General features: G+C 39.6%; 1 protein-coding gene across 3 annotated transcripts in view; it reads left to right on the top strand.

The window, feature by feature from the left end:
- The window catches only part of GALNT9 (polypeptide N-acetylgalactosaminyltransferase 9), a 355,464-nt gene extending 342,597 nt beyond the window's left edge, over positions 1–12,867 (top strand). For all 3 annotated transcript variants that reach the window (XM_085075745.1, XM_085075744.1, XM_085075746.1), the window contains 4 exons: positions 182–319; positions 2,313–2,408; positions 8,991–9,158; positions 9,778–12,867. In XM_085075745.1, coding sequence (XP_084931871.1) covers positions 182–319; positions 2,313–2,408; positions 8,991–9,158; positions 9,778–9,924 — 549 coding nt within the window. In that variant the 3' untranslated portion in view covers positions 9,925–12,867. The remainder of the gene's footprint in view (positions 1–181; positions 320–2,312; positions 2,409–8,990; positions 9,159–9,777) is intronic.
- The last annotated feature ends 3,359 nt before the right edge of the window (positions 12,868–16,226 follow it).

Below are 16,226 nucleotides of genomic sequence, written 5' to 3'. Positions count from 1 at the left end.
CATTAATGTTTATTGTCTGCACTGAACAGCAGCTGTTTGATGAGCTGCTACTTATACAAAAGAGAAGGAAGAGAGGGAAATACAACTTGGTATACAAAATGAACTCCAGTTTGATTTCAGTGAAGAAAGAAGCCATAAAGTCAGTGCAGTGAAATTTCTCTGTTTGTTTCCTGTTTTGCAGAACCCCGGAGTTGACTTTGGAGATGTTTCTGAAAGAATTGCTCTGCGCCAGCGACTGCAGTGCCGGAGCTTTAAGTGGTACTTGGAGAACGTGTACCCTGAGATGAGAGTTTACAACAACACAGTCACTTATGGAGAGGTACAGCTTGTCTCTGCAAACACATCAGGGCTGCACTCGAGCAGTGCTCTCCTTGCAGTGCTGCCTGTCAGCATGTGCAGAGCCAGCCCAGATCAGCTCAGCAGGGACAACAAAACCTCCCTCCCTTCCTTTTAATCAGCACTGAGGATTGTGGCTTTGAGGAGCTGAGTTCCTTTTGTTGGAGTGCAGCAGGTGAAGTTGTCCTCACGGACAATGACATGCAGCCTCCTTGGCTCTCATTCTAAAATATTAGTTTGAAACAATCATTTTCCCAAGTAGGATGGCACAGGACATTGTGAAGGAAACATCAGTGGTGGAGAGAGCTACAATAATTGTCTACATGAACTGCAGTGAAATCCAAAGACAATATATTTTCCCCACCAGACAACTAAATGGACACTGTTCCTTTCTGTTCCATTTGATTGACTTCATATAAAAATAAGTCAGGCACTTAAGACATTGATACAAAGGGCAAGTTTTATTGCATAATATCACTTTGCATCCTAACACAACTATCCCCATCAGGAGCTGAGAAAAGACATTGAGTAAATTCAACAGGAGCTGTTGGTATCTGTCAGCTCTGAGAAGGCTGTTAACAGTGAGGAACACTGGCAGAAGTGCCAATGTTGTGTCAATTATACCAGACAGTGAGCAAGCTGGGCTCTAAAACAAAGATTGTTCCTCTTGAGCTGCCACATTGAAGCTTCTTGAGTGAAACAGGCAGTTTAGTGATGCAAATATCTAATTATTTAACAGTTTTAATAAAACAGAGCCATGCAAGCTATTTAGCTGGTGTAAACCAGCCTAGGTCCCTTTCAGTCTTACTTTAGGCTTCATCCTAAATGACACCAAGCTTGTTATCAAATACTTTCTGTTCTGGTTATTTTCCTGGAGAAAAAGATGTCTGGATTTTTGTGAGTTTCAAGGAAAATAAATGTATTGAGTAGATGTGAAACAGATTGAAACAGTAGTAAAAATATATTTCCTAGTGACTCAATTCACATTTTTTTTAAAGTCACCTCTTAAAGCTGTCTTCATCTTCTTTAGCTTTTATAGCACCCAAGCCATAAAATAAACCTCCTGAAACTCAGTTGTTGGTGAGCCCCCTTATCCAATCAGATTCCCTGTTATGCTTGTACACTATAATATGAAGGATTATCTACTGATTTTTTCTGACACCTTATGCAGCAGCTTTTTCTATATTATGGGGGTGGCCAGACAAGTACTTCACAATCTAAACCAAAACTGACCTGTTGGGTTTTTTAAAGTGTCTGCCTAAATAACTGCTTGTTTATGATACCTCTAAAACTCTTCTATGTCCAAAATATGTGTGTAATGCTTCCAGCCTCAGGAGAAAGGCCTGGGTTTTCACAAGAGCTCCATCCCAGTTTTTAGAGACTTGTAAATTCTCTTTGTCTGGGGAGGCACAAGAATTTTTTATTTCCTTGGGTCTCTGAACCCGTGCCCTTTCATACAGTGTGCTTTATGTCACTTCTGTACACAACAATGGACTATATTCTCAGTTCAAATAAATTTTTTTCACATGCTTTTTTGGGTTTATATAAGCAATAGGAAGAAACAAAAGCGTGTCACATCCAACACCAATCCTGGGTAGTTCCTATCCTGTTTGTAAAGCCACACTCTCAACAAACAGAGTCAAAATTTATGTTTGCACAATGGCAATTTGGAGAAAAATTTGGCCTGGGTTTCTTAGGATGAATTTTATGAAGTTCTGATCCTTGAGTAATTGCTAAAAATATAACTCTGACCCAAGGTCTGTAAAAACAGCACAGCAGGTTGTCCAAATAATGTCTTTTCCCAGAGCAGATTCACTGTTGGCTTGCTGTCATAGCTGAAGGATAAGCAAGTGCCTCTCAGAGAGCAGTTTTACACAGTATTTGTTTCAAGAGCTGTAGCAGAGCTGTAGTTTAGCTGGACTGGACTAAAATAAGGATTAATCTCCAACACAATGTTTGTTCTGATCTGGTTGTAGGTGCGGAACAGCAAAGCCAGTGGCTACTGCTTGGACCAGGGGGCTGAAGAGGATGACAAAGCCATCCTTTATCCCTGCCATGGAATGTCCTCCCAGGTAAGTGGTGAAAATCCCATAATTAATGAGAGACCATGAACTTCAAGAATATTCAGAAGCAAAGAGCAATTTGGTGTGTTTGGCTTGAATTTGGCAATACAGTTTCTGAGTTGCAAAGGCAAATGTCTGACTTTACTTCAGCATGTGAATCTGTACAGTGAAGTTGCCAGTTAGGAAAACAGAAGAATTGTCTAAATAATAGGGATCCACTGAAGATTAATTAATTTGGGTAGTCTGTGTGAGTGAGCAGTTCTTCTTGTTATGACATGACTTATTCATGGTGCCTCTTTAATTTAACTGTTCCTTGGTCCAATAGTCTCCTGGACAGGAATTATTTAGCAAGCTGCTGATTTGATTCCCCAAGCAGGCAAAAAGTTAAGCACATATTTAACATCAACTTCAAAGGGAATTAAGAATATCCTCCAAGTTAAGACTTTTCTAAAATTGAGGATTTCTTTTTTTTTTTTTGGTCAGTCCCTGTGCATGTTATTATTTTCTTACAGATGTCTGAAGATTTTAAAATGACATTTCTTCTTTCCATGCTCGTAGTGATGTTATTTCTTTTTTAAATACAAGGTGGATATTATTTAAATCCAGGACTTGAGCTTCTTCTGAAATGTAATTCTAGTTTCTTTTGAAGTAGCATCTGAATCAAAACTATGTTAATGAACATTCTCATGTGTAAATAAACTCTGACCTTATCAGGCTTAACAATTATCCAAGGTTCAGTCATACATATATTGATTGGGAGTTCTGGCTCGTGCATCACCATGGAGGCAAAGTGAGACAGACAGTAATTCCTAGTGGCATAATGTCCACCTTTGGCAGGATCATTATGGAGTATTTGACTGACACTCTCCTAGTAGAGGTGGAAGGAGCAGCCTTTGAATAAGGTAACAAAATAGCATTGCTTAATTAGATGTAAATTAACTTTTCAAGGAGGCTCTCGTTAGAGATGTCAAGGCACTCAGAGAGAGTTCAGTCTCTTGCTCCATTCTAATCTGAACAGAAAGTTGCAAATTTAAGTCCTTCCAGAAAGTCCCTTAGCAACATCTAATCTCTATCAGTGTGCTAGCACTTAGAAGAGTAATGAAATAAATGGTTCTGACTGCCATTTATTTTGCAATTTAGGTCCTTAACCCACTTGTTTGCCTCCCTGATTCCTGTTTCATAGAAAATGCTTTGACTTCTAGAAGAAAATAAACAAGGGCATAAGTTACAGCTAATTTCTTTGAAGGTACAAGAAGCCCAGTTTCTTCTGACTAATTTGGGGGTATAAAGTAGCTCATCTTTGAGCAACCAGCTCTGACTAAGTGCCAGTGGGACAATATAGGTACATTTGCATAATCCTTCAACCCTGCTGGTGAAGCCCTTTTGTTAGTAGCACTGTATAAACACACAAAAAGAGAAAGTCACTCTTCCCAAACCTTTAAGGTCCTTTCCCTGTGTCTAAGAATTATCAAAGTAAAGAAAAGGCAAAAAGTTAATCTGTCAAATCATTCCACAGCACTTTCCATTTCCCTTTAAAACAAAAAAAACCCAACAAAAAACAGGAAAAGAGTTTTCATTCTGCAAGGAGCACCAAGTGAAGGCAGAGGTGATGTTTTATCTAAGTTGGGTATTTCACAGACAAGCATGGGTTGGAGCCACTCAAATGCAGCCAAGTTAATTAATGATTACACAGCTGGAAAACTTCTATCATCTCACCACAATTTACAAAATTAATTCAGTGTGAGAACCACAGCTGCACAAACCCTAATCAAGGATATTCAAGCACATAGCATGAAAGGTGTTGACAGCAAGCTTTTTAATATATTAAATAAACATTTTTGAAGCCCCCCTTCTAAGCAGCCTGGGTGAGCATAGTTGTCTGCTGCATTTAGTTTGCCATTTCTGACATTTTTCATCTCGGGCACAGGACATAAAATACCCCTACAGAGCCAAGATTTGGGTTATTTGTACATGGTTACTGAATATAAATTAATATAAATATGGAACACACTTTCTCCAGTTGGGTTATCACTGGTGTTCCTGTGTCCTGCCAGTGTGAAAGCCTCTCCCTATGCAGCTACAGCCGTGTTTGTTTTTCATACTCTTCAGTTCTGACAAGCAGATTACCAGTGATTTCAGTGTACTCATGGTTCCACTGAAACCCACCCAAGTCAGGCAAGTGGTTAAAGAAAGCTGAGTTAGGAATAAGATTACTGTTCATCTGTGATAAAATGCTCTTTTTCTCTATTTTTTACCCTTCTGTTTCCCTTGGATGATGTTGTCCTGCATTCCAGTGGCAAAATAAAACCTCTCCACTGTGACAGCTCCGTGAACAAAATGCCTTTGTTTCTGTGTATTTTCAAGATCAGTTTTCACCATGATAAATCACATCTTTGTAATGACATCAGCTTTTAAATTTCTTTATTCAAACAGGGTAAAGCTCTGTTATGGATGCTCTGGAATGCATTTAGCTTGAGTTTACATCAATTTAGTTTAATGAGTTTGACTTGAGCTAAGTCATTGTAAGCTAACAGCTAGGAATATCCAGACAGGGTTTTGCATCAGTCTGAGCTGCTTTCTAAACCTATTTTACAGAAAAGTAGTCTCCTTTTTATATGTGTTCATTGGATCTGAAGTTTGAGTCTAATGGCTTTCAGGAAAAAAATGGTTGCAAGTACAGCTGGGAGAAACAGTCCAGGGCTGCAGAGGATTCATAAAGAAAGGAATATATTTGGAGTCTTGAACTGCTTTGCCTCTGCATGTGGCCTCCTTTGTACAATCACCTGCAAAGCCCAGTGGGTATATAGCACTCCATTATACCTTTTTGTGGTAAAATGAATTTTAAAAAATAATAATAAAAAAGAGTGGGGTTGTGAGGACAGATACAACCCCTCCAAAAGTGGAATGTGTGGTTCTGGAAGCGTCTTAGAATGGTTATAGGACATGCAGGTTTTGAACCATCTGAGAGCACTCACACAGCCCCAGTGGAAATATTCACTGCCTCAGAGTCCATCTTGAATGCTGTGATGGGGAGCTGATTATATGGTATGTGAAAGAGAGGAGAACTTAATCAAATGGCATCTTGGGCTAGCAGGGCCATGGTGAACACCTCCTTCTCCACCCTCCTCCCTTCCCTTTCACAGCAGAGAATGGGGAGACACTGCAGCTGTGAGAGAGAGAACTCCCTCTGCATTGAGATCAGCCAGGAGGAAGGGAGAGCTCCGTGTTCAGATTCCTGGGCCCTGCAGCTACACAAACAGATGGAATAAAAGGAGATGAAAGGCTCTATTAAACTGTTGCAAGAGGGCAGATATTTAACATTATGCTTGGTAGAGCTGTGACTGCTCAGATTTGCACACAGAGCAGCAGGGTGGGTGAACAGGGAGTTTCTGCTCCTGCAGGAAGCAGTGGGTGGGATTCTGGAGCAAACAGGGAAGTTTGATAACTTGTGATCTGTTTGCCTTGAGGTGACAAATATTCTGGAGATGTAGGGTGTTTGGGGCTTCTGCATCACTCACTGTTTCAGCTCCTGTGTCAGCTGCCCTAGCCTGCAGGACTGAAGGACCATGAAAGATTTCCTTCTGCCTGGAGAGCAAGAGAGAGAGAGAGAGGTTAAATTTAATGTGGAAAGCTACCAGGCCCATCTGTGTCCTCCAAACAATTAGCTGTAATCATTTGCTGCTTTTTTTGAATTGACTGGAAATTAGCAGGAATGGATGCTTTTGAAGGCAAATCCTCCAGTTAAGAGCTGCCATTTTCTTACCACATTGATATTCCTGGAGGATCACATTCCATAGGCAGCAGCACTCACTATTTTTAATCCAGGTATGGTGGCTTTGATAAACAACCTTTGACATCTTTTGCATTCTGCTCAGATTTCTGGATGTTGAAGGGAAACCTATCCTATCTTAGATCAGTATAGCAGATGATATCAGGATTGGATCTTGAGTATTTAATCGAGCACTTGGCTCCAGTGTCATTTATGTGACTCCTTCAGCTCTTCCCAGATAAAAGAGAAAAACCGAGTGAAGGTCCATTCCCATGTGATAGATAAAAGTGCTCTGTTCTGCACCTTGCAGTTGGAGTATGTGGGTAGCTAAGAATCTCAGCCCATCAAAACCTGCACATTTATTTTTTTAGTTAATAAGATTTAATATTTCTTAATGAAAGGGACTTTGTCATTTGATTTTGGCTGGTTGGCACTGGGAATGGATTTGACATGATGTATTATGCCCACAGTCCTAACACAAATTCACAGACTATTTCTTTGTGGATATGTTAGTGACACTTAAGATCAAGTATGAGCACAGAAGGTATAATTTTCACTGATTGTATCCCAGTTCCTGCTTTCTAGTCTGTAGTAATCAGCAACTTATTTTAATGCTTATTTTATTTTCACAGTTTATGTTGTCTCTAGGAAGTTAAGATAGGAATTCTTTGGAGGAAGATGTTATTAATCATATAGTAGTTTCGTAAACCTTAATTTCTGGTCTGATTTTGCAGAAGGCGGCACTGCATCTTTCCTATGTAATGTGGTCTGAACTGAGATAATTCTTTGTGGATGGATTTTTTTTAGAATCCTATTTTATTTTAGTATAAGCCTAAGTTTTCACAACTGTTGGAACAGCCATCAAAACTTGACAGAAAGTGCAGATTCAGGAAATTAAGCCCATGCTGTTCCATTTGTCTCGAGATTGTATAGATAAGAGTTTCCTGCACCGAGCCATCCCTGACCCTGTTGAGCTGTAACACAACTGCCACTTTCAATACTGGAGATGGTTTATAATAGAGTTAATGTATCTTCCACTTCTAAAGCCTGAGCAGAGCTGGTACTTTCTGCTTTGACAATATATACTGCTCTATAACAAAGTCTTTCCCAAGTACATGACTACTGTGATGCAGAGCACATGTAATTCTAGCTACTGAGATTCTGATGACAAAGAATGTTTTAGACAATTTTAATACCAGTATAGAAAATGCTGCTCATCTCAAACCACAGGGAAAATTGATCCTGTCCTACAGAGCAGATAGCCCATTATAAACAGTGGTTCTGATTATCTACATAAGGCAAAGCCAACAAGCTTGTGGGGTATTTCGGGACTACAGTGAGATAATAAAGACTGCAAGATTAATACATTTTTCTGGTCAGTGTTTCAGCCATACCTGCAGTTCATTTGGACTCTGCTGAGAACCCATTAAATAGAAGTATGAAATATACAGTTAGGTTTTATTAAAAAAAAAAGAGAAAGAATGTGGTTGTTTTGGATTTTTTTCCGAGCTCCTTTGTTATATGAAGAAACAGAGTTAATTTGTCTTCCTGGCAGTCCATTTGTATTTTAAATTCCTTTGCTTGCTTGAACTTCTTTTACATATATCCCTCCTAACCTTAGAGTGGGAAAAAACCCCAAAAGTGTCTTGATTTAGTGTGTGCAGACTGTGCCATGACAAAGGCACTGTTCATACCCAGAGCATCCTCCTGTGGTTATCTCTCTGCTCTCTGTGATGTAGGCTCTGTTCTACCTCTGTGCTTCACATGGCTGCTCTGAACAGAAGTGGCAGGTGGGAAAATGAACACATACTATGTCAAAGAGCATCTGGTCTGGGAGCAAGCAGACCATGCTCTTTTTACCACCAGCAAGAAATGATTATTCACAGCAGGATTCTTCTGAGGTTAATAAGGATGGCGGTAGAAAGCCAGACTCTAATTTGAGGTTTTTTGATTGACTCTTAATGATATCTCACACAGTGGTCAGTGGCATCCAATAAATGGCAGGCACTCCTGACCTTCCTTCCCTTTCTTGTTAAGTAATTTCAGCCATATAACAGCAATAAGACCAGACAGGCAGTGAATTTCCTGGGTGGTAATTGCATTTCTTTGGTGGCTGAGATTCTCACCCTGCAGCATCCAGGCCCACAACACACAAGCTGACTCCACTCTGCAGCCTTTTGGCACCTGGGTGTTGCTCTTTCAGAGTAAGAAGGGCAAAATATTATGCTGGTTTAATGACTCTGGGTTTAAGCACAGAAGTGAGAAGTAGCTAAGTCTGATTTGATGTATTGGCCCTCTGCCAAATTAGCATCGTGCATTTTCGCTTTAATGTGCTTCACACAAAACTGAAATACCAGAGTGTCATTCTTTATTATGCAGGCCTGAAGCATATGTTAGCAAATTTGCTGCCATATCCCTCATGGTTTCTTTTTTCCTCTCATATTTTTGGATACTGGTTGCATGGCTGGATTTTTTCAGTAACATTTATTTACAAAAAACTAATTAGACTTGTTGCTATCAATAGCCTCTAAGAGAGCTCTTAAGAACAAACTGCACGACAAATTGACATCATGTCCTTGTTAAATCAACTCCTGCTGAGTGGGCATGATTTACATATTGATTACTTCACTCTCCTGATTGCCCTTTTTGCAGTGAAATAGTGGGTGGGGAGTGGTGGGGAGCAAAAGTGTGGGAGAAGGGAATGTCGTGTTCTGGGTTTTACCAACATTCCCAAGCTTTGCCCTTGAACAACTTCTGCCAGACCCAAAGTGCAGCAGCACCGAGGACTCCTCACCACCTGAGAACTTTCCTTTCTTCCCCAGCTTGTCCGCTACAGCTCGGAAGGTGTCCTGCAGCTGGGGCCGCTGGGCTCCACCGCCTTCCTGCCCGACTCCAAATGCCTGGTGGATGACGGCAAGGGCAGGACACCAACCCTCAAGAAGTGTGAAGATGTCCTGAGGCCAGCGCAGAGGTTCTGGGATTTCACACAGGTGTGGAAGAGCTCAGGAAGCCTTGAAGAGATAAACTGGAGAGGAATTTCTCTCCTCTCTTCTCTAGAGGGTATTTAACGGAAAATGAGGTCTTTGGAAGGTTGTACTAGGAATTCCCCTCATTACTTTGTAGAAATAGTCAAATATGTTTTCCATGTGCTACCCAGGAAGTGTCTGTGAGGTTTTGTGTCTAGAACTTTTCTAGAATTTTTTCTAGCACCTTAATAGGAAATGTTTTAGATCTAGAGTCTTCAAACAATTTTTAAGGCTTTCAAAAGCATTATTACAGTCTCTGGGATTTCCTATTTCTTGAGCTCTGTAGGGATTCACTAGTGCTTTTTAGAGATTTTCTAGAGATTTGGGAGGATTTTCCCAGCAATTCCTAAATCTACAATTATCAAGGAATTGCTTTTGTACTTTGTATGTATTAGCTAGATTCTCCTAGGAATTTCTAGAATTTCTAGGGAATTTATCACTTGATATATACAGAAATTTCTGTGCATTTTATAGTGCTTTCTAGGGATTTACAGATGTTGGACTGGTTTTTTCTAGTCTGTCCACCTCTTGTGTTCCTTCCTCTAATCCTTTATTTTTTATTATTCTTTTTTTTTTTTCCCAGAATGGTCCAATCATCAGCAGAGACACTGGCCGCTGTCTAGAAGTGGAAATGTCAAAGGATGCAAATTTTGGGCTCAGATTAGTTGTACAAAGGTGCTCGGGGCAGAAATGGATGATTAGAAACTGGATCAAACATGGTCGACACTGACTGTGAGGCTGAGCTGCCTCTCCTGCTGTTGTCTGTTGCTCAGTGTGCCATATCTTACGAGGCATTTGTCTTAAAGCAAATTAGTTTGAACAGGTTTTGGCTCTCAAGAGTCCTCCATAGTTGGGCATTCCAAGGAGAGAAAGACGAAAAAGAAAAGCAGACACACACACACGCCCTGTTTGACTCTTCCTTGCTCCAGCAGATGATGTGGGAAGCTTAACAAGAGTTTCCTGTTGATTTGGAAATCTTGTGAAGATCAGAACACAACAGGAAAGTGGATTCCTTAAGCTCTCCTAGAGGAATTGACAGGTAGATCTTTCTATGCTGAGTTCAAAGGAGACATCCCAATACTGCCTCATAAAGAGAGTTCTCTGATGGGTAGCTTTTTAGCTTTAAGTTTTGGACTGGTGCACAACTCCTATGGTGAATAATCATGTGCCTTTTTTATTGTACTTCGTATAAAAGAGGACTAGAAAAATCCTACCTTTTCAGCATGTCTGGTTCATTGTACTAAACAAGAAGATCTGTAAATAACACTGGAAATATATTATAATATATGATACATTTCAAGGTTGATTGTTTAGGAGTCTCTGTTTCTAGAAAGAGACTGTTCTGCAAATGTTTACAGGTGGTTCTCAACCTTCGAGCTGCTGGAAAGCAGCATTTTAGAGACCTCTTCTAGTTAGACACAGGTAAATGTTGAATAGGTAAAATAGCCACATGCTCTGTTATATTGCCACATTTTACATGTGTTGGCTGTAAAGGCATCACGATTTAGCACTTGGATATTTGGCTCTTCCGAGGCAGTAAATGTCCTGGCAGATGGATGGATTTCAGGAGGTCTCAGCTGGCCCCAAAGCCCTGAGTGTGTGTGAGTTCCTGTCCTGCAGGTCACTGCTGTGCTGTTCCAGAGACTGCCTGGAACAAGGATGCTCCTTACTTCTGGAAATAAGTTGACTGGTTTAGGTGCCATCTGTGGAGCTTAAAAACTTGGATCTTCCATTTTGTTTCCCATCCTGTGAAAATGTGAAATGTGAGCAAATATCCTTTGTGAGCACTGTCTAGACAAACTTCCTGAACAAACCAACAAAGTCTTTTCAGCATTTGAAAAACAAACACAAGCCTAGTGATAAGAAGGCAAATTAGAGCAAGAGGTAGGGAGCATATATAAATACTGTTACTCTGAAATATAAATATTTTACTGTAGCTGACCCGTTGGCAGCATCTTTGTGAACCTGAATTTAATAATGCATCCAGTGGTTCATGCAGGATCTGTTGCATATGGACAGAGCAGTGACAAGGTCTTACCCAAAATGCTGTCAAAATTGATGACCACTGTCATCAGCAGGTTTTAGATGTGGGTCTGTGGCACACAGCTTTTCAGTACAGCTGATTTCAGTCATACTGAAGGAGGGACACAGATGGTATCTGTTAATTTCACTGTTTAATATTTTACAGCTATTTTTTAAACAAAATTGTTTTGTTTAACTGAGCCAGGAAAATAGGTAATTGCAGTCACTGTGGTACCGTGAATCTTGGTGATCTGTTCCTTGAATAGCTTTTGCCATTCCTATTTCAAGGCATGCTGAACAAAATTAAATGGAAACAAAGTTAATTTTTCAAGGGCATGATATGAAATAAAATATTTACTTTTAACATGCAAAATCCATCAATTCTTGTCAACTCTTGGCTAGTATCTAGAAAGCATATCACTATATTTTGCCCCAATTTTATTCTTGAAATAGAGTGTGCAAGATGCAATACAAAACCAGTTCTCCTGGAGTTTACTTGTGGCTAATTGCTGATCTTTGTTCATGTCACATGGACCAGGTTACACATGAACATATACAAAAGAAGAATTCTGGGTGAGATTCTAGATACAAAAATGCTTAAAATTCCATGTTTGTGGTAAGTTGAACACAACCTTTTGAATAGTGTAATAAGACCTGCAGGGAGAATGGCATCTTTAATAAATCAAGCAATACTGTATAAAATCACAGACAATCTCAGTATTCAAGCCTTCCTGCAGTCCAAAACAGGTAGGAAGCTTCAGGCTAAATATAGATTGAGAACAGCTGCCGTGCTTTTAACCTCCTTATGTTAACCTATCAGACAATTTAAAATTATATTTACCATCTATGGAGCAGGTGTTGAAGGCTTTGTACAGCAGTGAGTTTGTAAGTGAGTTTTCATCTTCTCTCTAGATACAATTTCCACCTTTTAAATTGTATGAAAGCTGTATTCTCCTTTTGTTTGGTCTAGTGGAGTTTTATTCCTTGAGGGAGGTGGGAAAGCAAAAGAAGGAAAAGGTGGTTTTACCATGTGAGATTTAGAGGAACATCAGGTTTTAAATCTGCGCTCCTAAAAGCAGTCGTGCATGTGCTGTTTAGGAGCTTTGAGGGTGAGAGGACCAGACTGACCTGTGTTTACTGGCAGAGATTGCAAGGGAAGTTTCAAACCTCCACTCTGACACCACCATGGTGAAAGAGAATTGGTTGTCTTGGAATTTTGCAACTCAGTGCTCAGCATTTGACTGTGGCCACACTGTCTGAGAGTGGTCAGCCCTGGCAGGTTTGAGTGCCAAGGCCACCAGCTGCAGGAGATTTGCAAGAACCAGACTTAGGGTATAAGAAGGAAAACAGGTTTTTGTGGTAGATAAATGGCTTTGAGATTTACATAATAATATAAAAGGAATCAAATAACTCTTAAAAGGTGGAGTTGGTATTTTATGTGATTGTCATTTTTTTAAGATTTGCTGGAACAATTTCTTATATTTGCAAAACACATCTGTTGGATTAATTTTACTTTAGTCTTTAGCTGTATGAACCACTGCTTTGGCTGTGGTACTAACATGGTGACTCTGCATGTGAGAGGGTCTTAAATATTCTCTCATCAAAGGAATAATAATAAAAAAAGCCTTGAGTATTATCTGTTTTAACCAAAGTCTATGGTTCTTTTGTCAGTATTTCACCCCTTAGTATAATCTGAAATCCTACTTAATGGTGTTCAAATTTTCAGTCGTGTTTCCCACAGTGCAGCATTTTAGATCTCATGGAAAGTATTCAATGTAGTGTAATATGCCTTGTAGAGAAAATTTAGATCAAAGCCTTTCTATGCTATTTTGTTTGATTTAGGAGATTATGGAGCTAAATACTAGGTCATAGGACAAAAGAATAGAAGGGAAGAAAGACCATCAAGTCTAGCACACTATTGTCAAAGGCAATCCAGGGAAAATATACTTTTCTAAGCATTTATGGATCTCTAAAAATTAGTTTGAGTCCTATGGTAATCAAAAGCCCTTTCTCCTTTGAGACCTATAAAATATTTTTCAAGCTGAATTTATTTTTGGCTTGGTTAAATCTATTTGTTCCTCAGCCAAAACTGTCCTCTAGCCTTACTGACTTGCTGGTTCCTGAGGCATGCTAAGATTCAGTGGGAAGGAACCAAGAGACAAAGCTGGTGTTTTGGCAGAACTCACTGGATTCCCCTTCAGTCATATAAGATCTCCATTGTGCTCACCCATCAGAGCTCTTTAGGGCTGTTCCACATCCAAAAAACCAAACTCAGGTTCCATAGAAGCAATCTGAGACTGAAATATGGAAACAAACAGCAGGTCCTCATACACATTTTGAAGGTGTTGAACTACTTATCTCCCTTCAATGGATAATTTGGGGCTCAATGTGTCTGAAGGTGAAGCCTTCATGGTCCTTCATTTATATTCCTTTTCATCAGCCTGTTCCTTTTTAAAAACTGTGATCTAGTAGATGAAAACCTCACTTGCCATGTGACAAGGGGTGTAATCTATCTGACACAGGACAGCTGCAATTTTAAGTACTTACGCCAGAGCTAATAAGATTTAATGAAATAGCACCAGTCCTAATCTGTTCTTTAGATCAATTACACAGCATGTAATTCCTTCAGTATCCAGTATTCATTTGAAATGGTTCATTAACAGCCATACAAAAGTGCATTATGGCCTGTTTTGGGATCCAGGGAGTTGGGCTGTAAGAAGAACTATAATAGAAGTTGTAGTTCAGAGGGAGTTTGGGATATTATTATTCAGTTAGGACACAAATACCTTTGTTTTTTCATGAGAGGCTTTGGGAGGAAGAACAGCTATCAGAATTCACTTGATTGGAGGTGTTTCTAACAATGATGTTCTATTTTTTGCCTGCTGCTATTTTCACTGTCTGCTTCTCAGTGCTGATCAAAGTCAATGGTAAAGGTCACACCACAGATAAAAGATGGTGTTGCAAATTAGAAGATCTAGCTAACAGGCTGGACAGAAACCAAGAAATGCTCAGGTCTTCACATGTCTCTAGATCTGGATGCCACCACAGTAAACTTAATACTCAAAAATTCTCTTTGGACAGAATCCCAACGAAACATTTTTGTATTGCTTCAACAGGAAGACCCATTCAAGGGACCACTCTCATACAATTTGATTTTTCTTTTCCTGTTTATGGTATTACTGGACTTGAGGTGAGAGCTCTGACTACTGAATGCATGGAAAATATGTAAACTGGAAACCTGGTCTGCTGGAGTATATGCATCATGCATTCATAGCTTCTTCTGTGGTAACCAAGACATTCTTGAAACACTCATCCATCAAGTACATTCTGCTAGAGATGGAGTCTGCTCACCTGGTGGACTAAGGGAACTCAAGGACTAAATACTGAAATTATATAGTTAATAATTATCAGTGGATTTGGCACAAAGTGCATCAATATTTACATTTTCTCCTATAATTAGTTAGTTTGAAACAGTCTCCTTGTTTCTATGAAGAGGTGGGGTGCTTGTGCTGTGAGAAGATTTCAGCTGTGTCTGCACAATGCCACAGCCATCAGTGCCATTAGAAAGAGAGAAATACAGTGACCTTTTTAGTACATTATAATGGATTTCAGAATGGCTTCACAAAATACAGTGACTTATATTACAAAACCATTAATTACATGTAATTAAAGGTACTGAGTTCAGGGGTTGTCCTAAATAAAAACAATGGGGTTTGACCAAGAATACTTACAAATACCCAGTGCAACAATATATGGCAACCTGCTTTTGAAAAACATAATTTTTGGATCAAGAGTATCTTCAAAGACATGTGGAGGCATTGATTACTTTCCACAGTATTAGTGTTTCTTATTAGCCATCAACAAGTGTTGTGCAGTTTTCAAACTCTTTGTAATGTTTAATTTTTTTTAAAAATGCAGCAACTAGAATTCAAGTTGTGACTGCAAATAATTTTCATTATGTGGCACATCATCAAATCAATTTGTATTCACACTGGAAAAGTTAATAAATTACTATGCATTTTACTGCTGACACGAGCTGCATGTTTTATCATTGTACATTTGGGCACGTGCATTAAAATTCAAAGATTCACACAAAGGAAAACTAGAACAGCAAAGCATATGTGCATTTTAAAATTTTAATTGCACATAATCTGTTCTGAAAGGTAGTCAGCCTGTATTTGAGGAGAGCACAGGACCCTTTGCAGCAGACTGTGACCAGTTCTGAAGCAGATGAGCTCTGTGCATGTCAGAGGAGTCACATCACCACACACTCAGAAGAGACTTGGCCCTGAGTGTGCACATCCAAAACTGGATTGCTAACAGCACAGACTACTGTCACCTACAAAGCCCAGCATCTCATCACTGAAAATAGTCAATAATTGCTGTTTAGGAGAATGAAGGAAGACACAGTGAAAATGTAGAATGATCCTTTCATCATATATGTCCCTCTAATTTCTCAAGGTAAGGCCTTCCCAAGCCAGAGGCTCAACACACCAATCCAGCCACTAGATTTAATGAGGACAGTGGCCCTGTATGTATCCAATCCACTTAGAGCTCTGCATGTTGCAATATCCTGCAGTAATAAATAGCACAATTGCTGCGAGTTAGTACCACTGCCTCATTCCATAGGATGCCCTGTAGTTCTCTTATGGTGAAAAACTGTGAATAACTGCTGCCAACTCTTTTTTAACACCCTTCTGAGTTTGACCTCTGTCATCCTGTTTTAAAATGTATTTCTGAACTGACTGTTATGCTTTTTTTTGTGTCACTAGCAAACAACTTTGTAACTGCTCAAGCAGATGCTCTGTGTCATCTCTTGTGTTGGGTGATAGCAGGGTGAGAACCCATTGGGTTCCTGAGCTGCTCAGTGGGATAAAACATACATTGCTGGTTTTAACTGTGATTTTGGATCTCAGCCAGGCTGTTTCTCCAGTGTGTACGACAAAGTTTGCAATTTGTGATCGAGGAGAAGAGAGCATCTGAGAAAAGACCCAACCCCTTTCATCCTTT

The sequence above is a fragment of the Lichenostomus cassidix genome, chromosome 15 (genome assembly GCF_008360975.1).
Source record: "Lichenostomus cassidix isolate B80296 chromosome 15, HeHo_3.0, whole genome shotgun sequence".
Classification (NCBI taxonomy): Eukaryota; Metazoa; Chordata; class Aves; order Passeriformes; family Meliphagidae; genus Lichenostomus; species Lichenostomus cassidix.
Note: the sequence above shows the minus strand (reverse complement) of the source record. Positions and strands in the feature narration are given on the sequence as shown.